The sequence below is a fragment of the Mrakia frigida genome (genome assembly GCF_051309035.1).
Source record: "Mrakia frigida strain ATCC 22029 unplaced genomic scaffold BDY24scaffold_34, whole genome shotgun sequence".
NCBI classification, from domain to species: Eukaryota; Fungi; Basidiomycota; class Tremellomycetes; order Cystofilobasidiales; family Mrakiaceae; genus Mrakia; species Mrakia frigida.
The window spans coordinates 140,364-152,179 of NW_027481247.1; the positions used below are offsets into that span (position 1 = coordinate 140,364).

The window sequence follows — 11,816 nt, forward strand, 5'->3', positions numbered from 1 at the left end:
TAAACGATGATTCCTTCAAGACGAAACCTCCTATCTCGTTTCATGTAGATACGTTCTCGAAAGAAGCGACGCGACGCGGACGTGATCGATCGTTTCTCTTTCTCACTCTCTCTCCATCCCATCCCTCTCTCAAGAAATCCTTCAGCCTCGAATTACATACGATTTCCATCTCCTCCAAACCACCCTCCCACCCACCCACCTCTCAACCCTCTCCCTCTCTCCCCTCTCTCCCAACTCTCACATCCCCCATTTCGCCCTCACCCTCTCCTCCACCCCTTCCCCCGCCCACCTGTACGCCCCCTCTGAAAACTCGAGATTCTCCAACTCCTTCTCGAAAAACTTCTGGAAATCTGGTGGAGGCGGAGGCGAACCTGACGGAGCTGCGCCGGCGAGGAGGGAGAGGGAGGAGGTGGTGTTGGGGGAGGCGAGGTGAGGGTTGTCGGAGGAGAGAGGAGGCGGGGAGAGGAGGAGGCGGAAGAGGGAGTTGAGGCCTGTATGGGGTGGGGAGGTCGGGTTGGGTTAGATTCGGGAGGAGGAGGAGTGGGAGGAGACGGGAGACGAACGAACCGAAGAGGTTGAGAAAGTACCACGAGAGAGCTGAAACCCAACGAACGTCTGTTTTTCGTATTCAAAGCACGGTCAAACGAAGAATCGAGCGTGAGCGGGAGCGGGAAGGAAACGACGCGACGCGACGCGACTCGACTCGACTCGACGGGAACGAACCCATATCGGGAGTAGCGATGTCTCGTTGAAGCATGGATTTGAAGCCGAGGGTGAGAGGAAAAGGGAGCTTGACTGTTTGGGAAGGAGACGGAAGAAGGAAGAGGGCGGGAAGAGGGAGGTTAGTCGACGAGACGGGAAGGGAAAAGAGAGACAGGCAACGAACTGAGGATGAATCCCGAGAAGAAAAAGTTGATCTAAAAGAACGAAGGTGCATACAGTCAGCTCTCCATCGTCCCATCAAAACGAACAGCATTCCTTCAACTCACCCAACCCATAATCAAGAAATTCGGGACCATCATGACCATCTGCTTCTTCATCCCTTCCATCATCCCCTCCATCTGACTCGGATCGCTCAACGGGTTCGGAGGAGGCACGGGAACGTCGCTCTTCTCTACGACGACGAGTCCGTTGGCGTCTCGTTTGGGCTGAACTTTGAGGTACGTTCCGGTCAAGAAAGCGGTGGAGAGGTGGGAGGAGAGAGCAGAGTAGGCGGAGGGAGCGAGAGGGGAGAGCGCAGAGGAGGAACGGAGGATTTGAGAACGGAGGAGAGCTCGTCTGGAAAGCGAAAAGTAAAAGATGAGAAGGAGGTAAGTGAGCGAGAGGGAAGGAAGAAAGGGAGGGAGGAGGAGAAGGAGGAGAGAGAGAGAGAGAGAGCTCACTGTTCTCGGACTACCAGGATCGGTTGTTTCTTAGGAGTTCCATCGAGGAGTTGAGTGACGTAGTGACGGAGAACTCCAACCAGAATCTGAGGAGAGATGTCGGAAAAAAAAAGAAGGAAAGGGAAGGAGCGAAGGAGGAGGTGAGCTCGAACGAACGAAGGAAGGAGGGAGAGATGGGTGACGAGCAAGGAGACGTACCATCCTACGAGCGAGCAAAAACGAAAACGCATATAGTCAGCTCGAGCGTCTACTGAGGTCTCTACGATGATGAAGATGAGCTCACACTAAAGTGATTGGGAAGAGAACCCAATCCTGCCAAAGGAGGAAGGAAGGGAAGGGAAGGAAGGGAAGGAAGGAAGGAGCGAGAGGTCAGCATGGGTTCCTCCTCTTGCTCGCCTCCTCTCCCAACCTTGAGGATTCAAAGGCATGTACTCACCCTGATCTGAGGGTCAAGGTACAGATTCGCAGCTGCCATAATCTGTCCAAGATCGAGGGTGGTCGTTGAGGGCTGAGAGAGAGAGAGCACACTGCGCTGCTTTGAACTGATGAAGGTCGAGGAGACGGAGGACGCGACCTTCAACTCCCAACTCTCACTCGCTCTCCCAACCCACCTTTTCGACTTGCTCTACAGCTCGACTTCACACGTATGCCAGTCAACGATGGATCAGAGTGAGTGATATGCTGATCTGGAAAGGACGGAAGAAAGCGAGATGGAAGGAGTCGAAAGAGAGAAGGAGAACGTCGAAGCTGACCTTCCCCTTCCCTTCCCTTCCCTCCTTCGCGTTCTCTCGTTTACCAGTGGGAAGGTCGAAGTCAAAATCAACTACAACGACGATGGTGAGCTCTTTGCTTCTCCCCTTTTTCGCTCCTCTCGAACCTCATCCCAGCATACATGCTCGAGAAGCAACCGGCCCAAAGCAGCGAGCTCACCTCTTTGTTTTCCACTCCTCCCTTCTCTCTCGTTCACAGAGTCTATGAGCTTCAGTTGCAAGAGCACCAAACCTCTCAAGAAGATGTTCGAGGCTTTCCATGTACGTTTTATCTACCTCCGTCCCTCTCTCTCTCTAAAACTGACGACCTCCCGCTGCTTCCCTTTGACCGTCCAGGCCAACCTCGGCGTTCCCAGCAGTGAGCTTTCACACTCCTCCTTCTCGCCTCGCCTCCCCTTTAGCGCGGCTGAGATTCTCATATGCAGCTTCGGACCTTCTTCGATCTCGATCAACAGATACCTACAGGTTCAGAACGACGGACGATGTGGCCGTTCAGGACGATACGACACCGAAGATGGTGAGCTCTTGACCTTTTTCACTTTCTTGGTTCGGTTCGAGACTGGGTTGGAGCGAGGATCGCTGATTGTTGTTCTTGGTTTTGGTTTCGGGATCAGCTTGGGTTCGAGTTTGGAGCGGACAACGAGTTGGAGGCTTGTGAGTTTAGCTCGAACGACGGGATCGTTTGGAAAAGAGTCGAAGCTCACCTCCTCCTCCTCCTTCCTTCCTTTCTTCCCCCCCTCGACCAGACGTGCATCAGGTTCGTCGACCGAACGCTGTCGCTCTCCGACCCTCTTGAACTCCTTCTCACTCTTCTCTTGTTCGTTCCCAGACTGGTGGAGGATCGGAATCGCCACCGCCTGATCAGGACCCAGACAAGTTCGTTTCCCTTCTCCTGCCTCCTCCTCACGCGTCGACGCTCCTGCTCTCCCTTCAACCCTCTCTTCGCTGAGCTGACCCTCGGTCTTTCTTCTCCTTTCTCTTTTACAGGAAGATCACGATCAAGGTGGTGTACGGGAACGACGAGTGTTCGTCCTCCATCCTCCTCCTCTTCGCGTCTCCCGTCTTCTGCTCGTTCTCGACGCGTTTACCCATTGAGCTGACCTCCCTCTTGCTTCGCGCCCTCTCGATTCGACTCCATAGCCGTGATGTTCTCGATAAAACGAACAAAGCCTCTCGGTCAGTCTCCATTTCCCTTTCCCTTTCCCTTCCCGTCTCCCTTCTCTCTCGACGACCTCGACGCGTCGAACCCTCGCCACGACTCCTTTCGGAACTCACGCTGACGATGTTTCTTGACCTCTTTCCTCTCGACGCACAGCCAAGATGTTCGAAGCCTTCCATGTTCGTACCCAGACCCCCATTTTGTCGCCTTAAAACCCCCAAACACCTCCCTTTCCTTCTTCCTTCCCGCTTCATTCCCTCCCATCCTCGCTGACCCTCCTTCTTCCTCCCCCCCCCTCTCTCTCTCTCTTCCCATCTATCAACGAAACCACAGAAATCCCTCCGAGCAGCACCCGTTCGTCCTCTTCCCCTCTCCCTTCCCTTCCTTCTCTCTCTCCTCTCTCCCTTCCCGCTAGTCTAACCGACCCTCCCCATCTCCTTCGAACACAGAACACCTACCGCTTCAGCTACGACGGAACTCGGATTCTGCCTGAACACACACCGAAGATGGTTAGTCTCCTCTCGCCCGTCAGGTCGCTCTTCGTTTGAGCTCGTTGAGCTCGAGGGAAGAGGAGGGAGAGGAGGGAGAGGAAGCAAAGGAGACTGACGCGTTTTGGCTTTCGGGTTGGCAGTTGGAGATGGACACGGAGGATGAGAACCAGGTGGATGCGGTTGTGCAGCAGATTGGGGGGCAGGGGGAGGAGGGGGAGAGGGTGTGAGTGGTTGAGGGTGAGTTTTTTGGGGTTCGTTCTTGGGAGGTTGGGCTTCGAGGTCGAGGGTCGAGGTTGTGTCCAGCCGAGGCGAGGCGAAGGTGACTCGTGTGCGGGAAAGACTTTTCAGCTGACATTTTTTTTTTCTTTCTTCCTTCTTCCCTGCTTTGCGTCGTCAGAATCAGATCCTCCGGTCCCCGTCGTCCTCGTCCTCGTTCCCGGTCTTATCCTCGGCCCACCTCTCTTCTCCTCCTCTCGCATCGCATCACCAACCCCCATCTCTCTCTTCGGACACTCTCCTCTCATCATCATCTATCGTTATAATCTACTCTGGCTGACAGGGAGGGAAGGGCGGCCGGACGAGGGGTGGGGGCGTCGTCGCGTCGGTTCGTTTGCTTTTTCTTTCTTTCCGTTCGTCTTTCGTTCGTCTTTCGCTTTCTCTCTCTTTCAACTCTTTCGTTTATGTGGTTGCTTTTGGTTCGGCTCCTTCTGCTCATGATGTTCTTCTTTGCTGTTTCGGATTCACGAGAGGTGGCGAGTTTCTGCCTCTGACTTTCTCTCGTCGACGTTCTGCTCGTTCGTTTTTTTCTGTTTCCCCTCCACAAGAGCTCGAAAACAACCTACTCCTTGCTTACTTAGACTGGGGCGCAGCACGTGCTTCTCATAAATTCCTTCCGTTGGAAAGAAGCGCTAGAAAGCGTCATAAACCTTTGGAGAAACCGTTAGATCGTTAGATCGTTAGATCGTTAGATCGTTAGATCATTAGATCGCGTTAGAAAGTATGTACATGGCGACCCCTCAAAAACCCGAACGCCCCTCTCCCCCCTCTCTTCCTTCCAACCACCACCATCTCCAAACTTCAAACTAAACTAAAAAGAAAGAACGGCTCTTACCTAGATATGCCCGCCGATCGAACTCGACAACACCACGCTCCCTCTCCCTCTCCCTCCCTTAGTCCTCGAAAGGATCATGGGGCGCTCGTCCTCAGGAAGGAGGAGGGGAAACCTGAGTGTGTTCAACTTTCCGAGCGTCTTTGTAGGATGCTGGCTGATGGGGTTTCGTTTTTTTTTTGGTGCTGAGCAAGAATGAAGAGGGACGACAAGGAGGGGAGGCAGTGAGCTCGCTCCGGCCAGTGCACGCGTTCGTTTTCTCTCTCGCGCTCACCCTCTTTTCCTCTTCGGTTTTGACTCCCCTTCAGCAAGCGAATGGAACGAGAACAACGAATCCTCATTTCCTTGGACAACAAGCTCAACGATTTGTACGTCCCTTCCTCCTCACCCCTCCTCTCCCGCCTTCAATTCACTCACTCCCGTCCCTCTTTTGGTTCCGCCTCCGAAAGCGACCTCCTCCTCAAACCCAACGGTTCCCCCTACACCGAGCAGGTCACGGGAGAGCACATCGCTGAGGCTACTCTCGTTGAGGGGTTGGGTCTTCAGGGGTTGGTTTGTGGGATTGATCAGTTGAGTCGCGTCGCGTTCAAGATTGCTCAAACTGAAGTCGTTCGTTGCTGACCTGCCTCGTTGGTGAAATGGTGGTTCAAGGCAAGGGAGGCCTTGGGTTCAGCATTGGAATGAGCTTAGTGTGTTCGCGAAGGAATGTGTGAGGGCTAAGGTTGGGAGGAGGTGAGTGGGTTCGGTTTGGTTCGATCATGAAAGACGGACGACGCGACTGACCGAAGCCTTTCTGCTTTGGTTGACTGCAGGATGCTTTCCGACAGGAGGTTCGAGTGAGGTAAGTGGTTGATGAAGAGGTGGGGAGGTCAGTCTTTTGATCTACAGCAGTGATTCCGCCTAGCTGAGCGTCGTCGTCGTCGTTTTTCGTTGGCTCAGATTCACCTCCTCGCTTTTCTCCCCGTTGCAGTCTTCGATGAAGTTGGCCCGTTGTAGTGTACTTTGCTAGCTGTATTTAACGACCTTTTTCTTTTTCTACCAAATCGAAGCTGGAAAGAAAAGAACGACGTGTTGATCAACATCGAACATGGTCGACTGACTGGACGAGAGACAATGAAAAGTAGAGTAGAGAGCAAGCAAAAGAGAAGAAGATCGAAGCGCGTGGTTGCAGGTAGTACATAGGTGCCGAAAGTGAAAAGAAGAGAGAGAAATTGAGGAGGAGAACGAGAGGCAAAGCCACAGGGCGGAAGGACGGTTCAACGAGAGCTCAACCCTTTCGACTTGCTTCAACTGAAATAGCTTGCGCCTGGAGCGATACTCAGGGAGATCGATAAATTTCGGAGACCACTAGGACAACCCAAGAAGAAGAGAGAAAAAGAGAACAGAAGGAAAGCTAGACGACGAGACAAAAAGACATAGCGAAACGCGACGCGGCGAGAGAGACGTTTCGTGCGAGGAACTACGAAAAGAGAGGAGAAAGATATCGAGAGATCTAGGGAAAGAACTGAGGGCATGGTGGGGAACGAGACGGGTCCCAAATCACTGCTGCTCGACGGCGACGGGGGCAACCTCGACGGGAGCGACGACCTCAGCGGGAGCGGGCTGCTCGACTTCGACGGGAGCTGGGGCGGGAGCGGCCTCCTGCTCTACAGCGGGGACAGGATCGACGAGACCCTCAACCTCAACCTCGCCTTCGATTCGAGCCTTCTTGGATGGCTGTAGGGGAAGAGAAAAGTCAGCTCGAGGCGAGACACGTTGAAGAGGGCGGGACATCGACTCACACCAGCCTCGTCTTCCTTCTCCTCCTCCTCCCTCTCCTCCTCCTCGAGCTCATCCCCAGAGATCAACTCGTCCTCCTCCTCTCCCTCAGCATCCGCATCGGGATCAATGACTTCCTGCGAGGCAGCCTCCTTCTTGTTGGTCGAGACTCCTCCTCGCTGAAGAAGGAGAGACGAAAACGGGGACGCGACGGTCAGGTTCCTCGAACTCATCTCCTTCGTCGACACGACCAGAGAATGAGAGACTCACCTTCTTCATCCTAGTAAGGTGCCTCATGATCTGCTCCCTCAACGCTCCAGCAAGAAGCATGACCTCTCCCTCGTACTTGTTGGCGATCCAAGCTTTGTAAAGAGGAGAACTGTCGGGAGTGGCAGACGCTGCGTGAAGGATAGTGAGAGCATGCTCGAGGTTCTCGATGGATGGAGTGGGTCGCTGGATGAGGATGTTGGACTTGAGATCGAAGATCTTGAGGAACTTCTTGGCCTCGGGAGTGGCGAGGGACTCCTTGTAGCTGTCGGGGAAGAGGGTGTGCTCGGTTCGCCATTCGGGTCCTCGGTTGCTGATAGAAGCAAGGTAGACGAAGGGTAGATCAGTACTCGGAACGAGAGGGGACGGGAAGTGGAAGAACGAACGGCTGTCGAGTGAGCCTGAGCTGAAAGAGAGAAAGGAGGGAAGGACGGGTCAGTCAGTGTCGACTCGTCGTTCTCGCCTCTTTTCGTAGCAAGGGACTCACTCGCTTCATCAAGGACAAGTTCCTGACTTGAGCCATGGTGAGAGGAGTTCCGAGTGCTGATAACGGCGGAAGAAAGCGGGGTCAGCCTTTCGATTTCGAGTCGAGAAGAAGAAAGTGCAAACGGACGAACCCTCCTTGGGAGTAGACTGGCCAGAAGTCGAAGCTCTCTTGGATCCGGAAGCAGACGACTTCTTTGATCCAGCTCCGGTAGAAGCTCGTCCTCGTTTCTGAGTGAAGAGGCCAAGAAAAAAAACTGTCAGTGGACGAAGGGCCAGAGCCGTCAAGAGGGAAGGAGGACCAACCCTGGGAACGGAGGAGACGCTTCGCTCGTCGTCGTCGTCGTCAGAGTCGGAAGCGTGCTCAAGGTAGGCATTCGCAGCCTTGATGGTAAAAAAGGGAAGAAAGACGTGGAGTTGAAGGTCAGTCGGCGCCGCCTCGATTCGCGTCAAGCTCTTCGAGGAAAAAACTCACGGTGGTAGCGAGCGATCTGGAGGAAGTCCTTCGTCCGAGAGATCCTCCGAGTCGGGAAGATCCTGCGGCGGCAGAAGAGGTAGCATCAAGTGCGACAGCTGATCCGGAAGCCTGGAAAGGTGAAGGAGAGGCGAGGAGACGAAGGTCAGCTTCTCCAGCACTTATCCACTCGACTTGAGCTCAGAACGAAGGTCGAAGCTCACCTCAGCCTCAGCTCCAGCTGCGACAGGTTCAGCGACCTCAGATTCGACCTTAGACTCCATCTCGACGTCGGTATCGACCTTGGGAGCCTCTTGAGGGGTCTGGACGAGAGGAGGAACGAACGCGTGAGCGAAAAGGGAAGGAAGGGAGGAGGGAGGGATGAGCTCGAACGCACCATGGAACCGAGAGCAAGAAGAGAGGCGGAAGCCGAAGCGATCTCAGAAGAGGGGTCCTCAGAAGCAGCAGGCTGTTGAGCGAGTTACATTAAGGAGAGGTGAGTCGGGGTCTCGTCGACGGAAGAAAAGAGATGGAACCGGACGAACCTGAGCTCCAACGGAGGAAGTAGAAGCAGCGGGTTCGACCTGAGCGGGAGGAACAGCGAGCTCCTTTTGATATCGTCATAAGATAGAGTCAGGAGGAGTGCTCGACGTCGCGAGAGATGGATGGAAGGAAGAAAGGAGCTCACAAGGGCGGAGGAGGAAGCTTCAGCGAGTGCGTCGAGAGTCGATGCGGCCTCGTTCAAGGTTTCGTTGGAAGAACCGTTGGCGACGACGGGAGCAGAGATGACGGCTTCAGCCTCGACGGAGGTGGGGACGATGGGTTGAGCGGGTTCGGAGGACATGCTGAAAGAGTAGAAGGAGAAGGAGAAGGACGGACGGAAGGGGAAGGGAGTCAGCGAAGGAGAGATAGAGCTCAACAGCGACGCATCCAATTCCAAAAAGTATACGAAACAACGGTCTCACCTTTGCTGATGGTATGGGTTGTAGAGCTGGATGCTTGAGTATGGATGCAAACGAGCTGAAGGGTGGGAAGGCGACGCAGAGTTTGGGAGGGAGGGGAGGTCAGCGTGCGTCGTGCGTCGCCGGAGCACATCCAGGACCCAAAAAAAGGTAAAGATACTCACGAGATCTTTGAAGAGATGCAGAGAGCGCTTGAGGGCCGAAAAAGGGACGCGGAAAAGAAAAGGGAGAGGAGGGAGAGTTGCCGTTCGTGGGAAGGGAGAGGAGGGGAAGAGCTCGACGATTTCGTCGACGCATCCTTTCTCCCAACGACGAGCTGCTTCACGACCTCAAATCTTCTTCCGCTTCCGCGTTCACTTCTCGTACGATCAAAGAACACAAACTACCATCATGAGATCTACTCGCTCGAACACCATCCCCGACGTGAGTTTCAAAAGACCTTGCAAGAGAGGAGCTCAGGCTGATCTTTCCCCCTTCCCTTTCCCTCTCTCTCTGCTCAGAACACCTTCATCTTCGGAATCCCGACGGAGATACTGCAGCACATGATGAAGTTTCTACCCTCTGCAGATCTCGCTTCGCTTTCCGAGACCTGTCGACGATTCAGAGACGTGAGGTCCTTCGACCGTTTCTTGCTCAACCTCCGCGCGTTCTGACCTGCCCTGTTCCTCCACTGTACAGATTTCCGATCCGATTCTTCTCAAGAACGTTGTTGTCATGGCTAAGAAGACCTCCAGTCTCGACCCTCTCAAGAAGTTGGGCAAGAACGTGGCTAGGAAGCTGCTCGTCAGGTGAGTTCGCTCGTTCCTGCTCTCGACGACAGTCCGTTCCTTCATCATTCTTCGCCTCTGACTGATACTTCGCCCTCACAGATCTGTCACCATCTCCGGAAGAGTCCACTCCCTCGAAAGAGTGATCGCCTTCAACAAGGTTCTCTTAGGAATCATCCCCAAACTCTCAAACCTCACCTCCCTCAGCATCCCTTTCTCCTTCCTCTCCACCGAGTCGTTCCGAGGGATCTACTCTTATCAATCGATCTCGACGCTTCGCCTAAGCACCAGAGTCTCTAGTAAACAGCTGAACGCGCTCAATCTCCACGAGGATCCTCTTCCTCCCCTGCCTCATCGACCCGCTCCTCTCGTCGTCCCTCGAATCGAAGTTACAATCTTCTCGGGCGAAGGTGGGAAGGATATACCCCTTTTGGGGTCTCTCATCGACTTCCTACGGTTCTACGGAGTAGCCATCAAAGGGCTCGAGGTCGGGAGCTACTGCAACGGCGTAGGATTCCACGGCGACGACGGTCGTCTCGCCTCGAGAGTTCTCCCCGAACTCCTCTCCCTTCGTCTGAGGATTCCGGATGATCCTGGACCATCTTCCTTCGACTGGGCCTCGAGGGTCTTCTCCGTACAGACGTCGCTGGAGCAGTTCCACCTCACCGTTGGAGCTTGGTCGAACTTCCTCCTCAACTCAACCACCTGGCGTTTGTGGTCGAACGGACGCGCATCTTCGTCGGCTTCGCTGGACTTCTCACCATGGAAGTCGACGCCTCTCAGTCGATACGAGGCGGTCATAAATCGAAGGGGACTCGTGGATCTTGGCCTCTTCGCCCCAGAGCGTCTCGCCATCGAACCTCGAATCATCACTTCTCTCAACTCGCTCGCTCCTGAGCTCGCCAGCCTTCGAGTCGGTTCTGGATGGGACGCGGATGTTCTCTGGCCAGACCTCGTAAGTCTGCCTATCTCCCTTTAACCTCGTGAATCGTAAAGTGACTCCCCTCTCCTTCCTTCTCTCAAGGACGCAGCCATCGAGGCCTTCTCCTCCCTCTCCTCCCTCACCACCCTCCATCTCAAAGGCTCCCTCACGCCAACCTATCACTCCCTCACGAGAGTCGTCGCCTGCTCCCAAATCTGCTTCGACGCTCTCGCAACCACCCATCCTATCCTTCATGCCGCCGCCGAGCTCGTTGGAGGTTTCCAAGCTTTTCGTTCCCTCCAGCTCGAGATCAACTTCGCACGATTCAGGAAAATCGTCGCAGGGATCGGGATCGCTTCACCGGAGAATGGAGGTAGAGGAGAGACGCTCGTCAGATGGGAGGTTGCGAACTCTGACGGATGGGTTCTCGGATACGACGCGACCGTGAGGATGGAGGGAGAAGAGCGAGTGGTTTCGATGAGGGAAACGGAGGGAGGGAGGTCGTCGCCGTCGCCGAAGGCTCTGTCGTGCACCGTTTGCTCGCAATGGAAGCTCAGAGATTCGATGGATCCCGTGGTGTCGATCATGGCTTGCGAAGCAGGAGAAGTGAGAGCTGCTCTGAAGGCCGGAGGGTTCGATCTCGACGCGTTGGACTCGAGGTGAGTCGCTTTCTCGTCATCTCCTTTTCTCGGATATCTCTTCCTTCTTACTGATCCAAACTTTCTTTCTTGCTTCTTCCAGATCTCCTCCTTTGGCTACCGAGATCTCGCCTTTTGAGAGTTTCCTCCGGTAAGGTGCCGACTTTCCTCGTCGTCGACGCGTCCGAATCCAGTTTGCTGACCTCCTCGACCTCCCTGTGCTCGTTCAGATCCGTTTAACTTGTCGTAAAGCTAAACTGCTTCCTCTTAAAGCCTCTTCAACGTCGGTCCTGACCTGCGCTCTTCTTCTCTCTCCCAGAACAACAACCGTCGCACAACTTCGCACAACCTCGACCTCTCTCTCCTTCGTTGGCCTCCTCGGATCTTCGCTCTGGGGATCGCATCGCTCGCCTTCAATCAAGTAGTCACATCTCTCAATCAAAGACTTCTACTCTTTTTCGAGCTCGCTGTCTTTCTTTCATCCCTTCGATTCTTCAAGTTTTTGTTTCTTTTCATGACTCATGACTCTTCCCCTCTGAACGCTCGCCACGAAGCGACGCTCCGAAACAATGCTCGATCTCTCTCTTTCCTTTCAAAAGCAGCTCCTAGATATGTCGACTTTGAGCGTTCGGGGACCTAGCTCCCTTCTCCCCAC

General features: G+C 54.4%; 5 protein-coding genes across 5 annotated transcripts; 2 read left to right on the forward strand and 3 right to left on the reverse strand.

Moving 5' to 3' along the window:
* Positions 1-206: 206 nt before the first annotated feature.
* Positions 207-1,929, reverse strand: EMC3 (ER membrane complex subunit EMC3). The gene is made up of 8 exons (XM_076641924.1): positions 1,819-1,929; positions 1,668-1,694; positions 1,383-1,468; positions 990-1,278; positions 887-917; positions 724-795; positions 568-615; positions 207-491 (listed from the first exon to the last, which is right to left on the reverse strand). Exons 1-8 carry the CDS (start codon positions 1,855-1,857, stop codon positions 238-240), a joined length of 846 nt encoding a protein of 281 aa, XP_076493497.1. The 5' UTR covers positions 1,858-1,929; the 3' UTR covers positions 207-237.
* Positions 1,930-3,964, forward strand: BDY24DRAFT_400181 (sumo domain-containing protein). Its single transcript, XM_076641925.1, has 13 exons — positions 1,930-2,051; positions 2,182-2,219; positions 2,352-2,413; positions 2,489-2,510; positions 2,608-2,669; positions 2,767-2,806; positions 2,899-2,909; positions 2,982-3,028; positions 3,140-3,177; positions 3,293-3,328; positions 3,468-3,490; positions 3,645-3,665; positions 3,761-3,964. The coding sequence occupies exons 1-13, from the start codon at positions 2,029-2,031 to the stop codon at positions 3,857-3,859; spliced, it is 522 nt and encodes a 173-aa protein (XP_076493498.1). The 5' UTR covers positions 1,930-2,028; the 3' UTR covers positions 3,860-3,964.
* A 2,107-nt stretch (positions 3,965-6,071) lies between these two features.
* Positions 6,072-6,720, reverse strand: BDY24DRAFT_400185 (uncharacterized protein). The gene is made up of 2 exons (XM_076641926.1): positions 6,692-6,720; positions 6,072-6,626 (listed from the first exon to the last, which is right to left on the reverse strand). The coding sequence occupies exon 2, from the start codon at positions 6,422-6,424 to the stop codon at positions 6,197-6,199; it is 228 nt and encodes a 75-aa protein (XP_076493499.1). The 5' UTR covers positions 6,425-6,626; positions 6,692-6,720; the 3' UTR covers positions 6,072-6,196.
* Positions 6,721-7,353: 633 nt separating this feature from the next.
* Positions 7,354-8,826, reverse strand: BDY24DRAFT_181941 (uncharacterized protein). Its single transcript, XM_076636327.1, has 6 exons — positions 8,561-8,826; positions 8,418-8,480; positions 8,270-8,341; positions 8,097-8,195; positions 7,894-8,004; positions 7,354-7,802 (listed from the first exon to the last, which is right to left on the reverse strand). The coding sequence occupies exons 1-6, from the start codon at positions 8,714-8,716 to the stop codon at positions 7,431-7,433; spliced, it is 873 nt and encodes a 290-aa protein (XP_076493500.1). The 5' UTR covers positions 8,717-8,826; the 3' UTR covers positions 7,354-7,430.
* Positions 8,827-9,079: 253 nt separating this feature from the next.
* BDY24DRAFT_400196 (uncharacterized protein) lies at positions 9,080-11,659 on the forward strand. Its single transcript, XM_076641927.1, has 8 exons — positions 9,080-9,257; positions 9,335-9,442; positions 9,513-9,622; positions 9,704-10,556; positions 10,626-11,182; positions 11,265-11,312; positions 11,392-11,407; positions 11,481-11,659. Exons 1-7 carry the CDS (start codon positions 9,225-9,227, stop codon positions 11,399-11,401), a joined length of 1,719 nt encoding a protein of 572 aa, XP_076493501.1. The 5' UTR covers positions 9,080-9,224; the 3' UTR covers positions 11,402-11,407; positions 11,481-11,659.
* The last annotated feature ends 157 nt before the right edge of the window (positions 11,660-11,816 follow it).

Coding starts and splice junctions, on each gene's coding strand:
- BDY24DRAFT_400185 (XM_076641926.1), bottom strand. CDS start 6,424: ATGCCCTCAGTTCTTTCCCTAGATCTCTCGATATCTTTCTCCTCTCTT.
- BDY24DRAFT_181941 (XM_076636327.1), bottom strand. CDS start 8,716: ATGTCCTCCGAACCCGCTCAACCCATCGTCCCCACCTCCGTCGAGGCT. Junction 8,342..8,417: donor CTTCCTCCGTTGGAGCTCAG/GTTCGTCCGGTT, acceptor CTCGCTCAACAG/CCTGCTGCTTCTGAGGACCC. Junction 8,196..8,269: donor TTCTTGCTCTCGGTTCCATG/GTGCGTTCGAGC, acceptor CCTCTCGTCCAG/ACCCCTCAAGAGGCTCCCAA.
- BDY24DRAFT_400196 (XM_076641927.1), top strand. CDS start 9,225: ATGAGATCTACTCGCTCGAACACCATCCCCGAC. Junction 9,258..9,334: donor GCTCGAACACCATCCCCGAC/GTGAGTTTCAAA, acceptor CTCTCTGCTCAG/AACACCTTCATCTTCGGAAT. Junction 9,623..9,703: donor GCTAGGAAGCTGCTCGTCAG/GTGAGTTCGCTC, acceptor TCGCCCTCACAG/ATCTGTCACCATCTCCGGAA.
- BDY24DRAFT_400181 (XM_076641925.1), top strand. CDS start 2,029: ATGCCAGTCAACGATGGATCAGA. Junction 2,052..2,181: donor CCAGTCAACGATGGATCAGA/GTGAGTGATATG, acceptor CTCGTTTACCAG/TGGGAAGGTCGAAGTCAAAA. Junction 3,178..3,292: donor GGTGTACGGGAACGACGAGT/GTTCGTCCTCCA, acceptor TCGACTCCATAG/CCGTGATGTTCTCGATAAAA.
- EMC3 (XM_076641924.1), bottom strand. CDS start 1,857: ATGGCAGCTGCGAATCTGTACCTTGACCCTCAGATCAGG. Junction 616..723: donor CATCGCTACTCCCGATATGG/GTTCGTTCCCGT, acceptor TACGAAAAACAG/ACGTTCGTTGGGTTTCAGCT. Junction 492..567: donor GTACTTTCTCAACCTCTTCG/GTTCGTTCGTCT, acceptor CACCCCATACAG/GCCTCAACTCCCTCTTCCGC.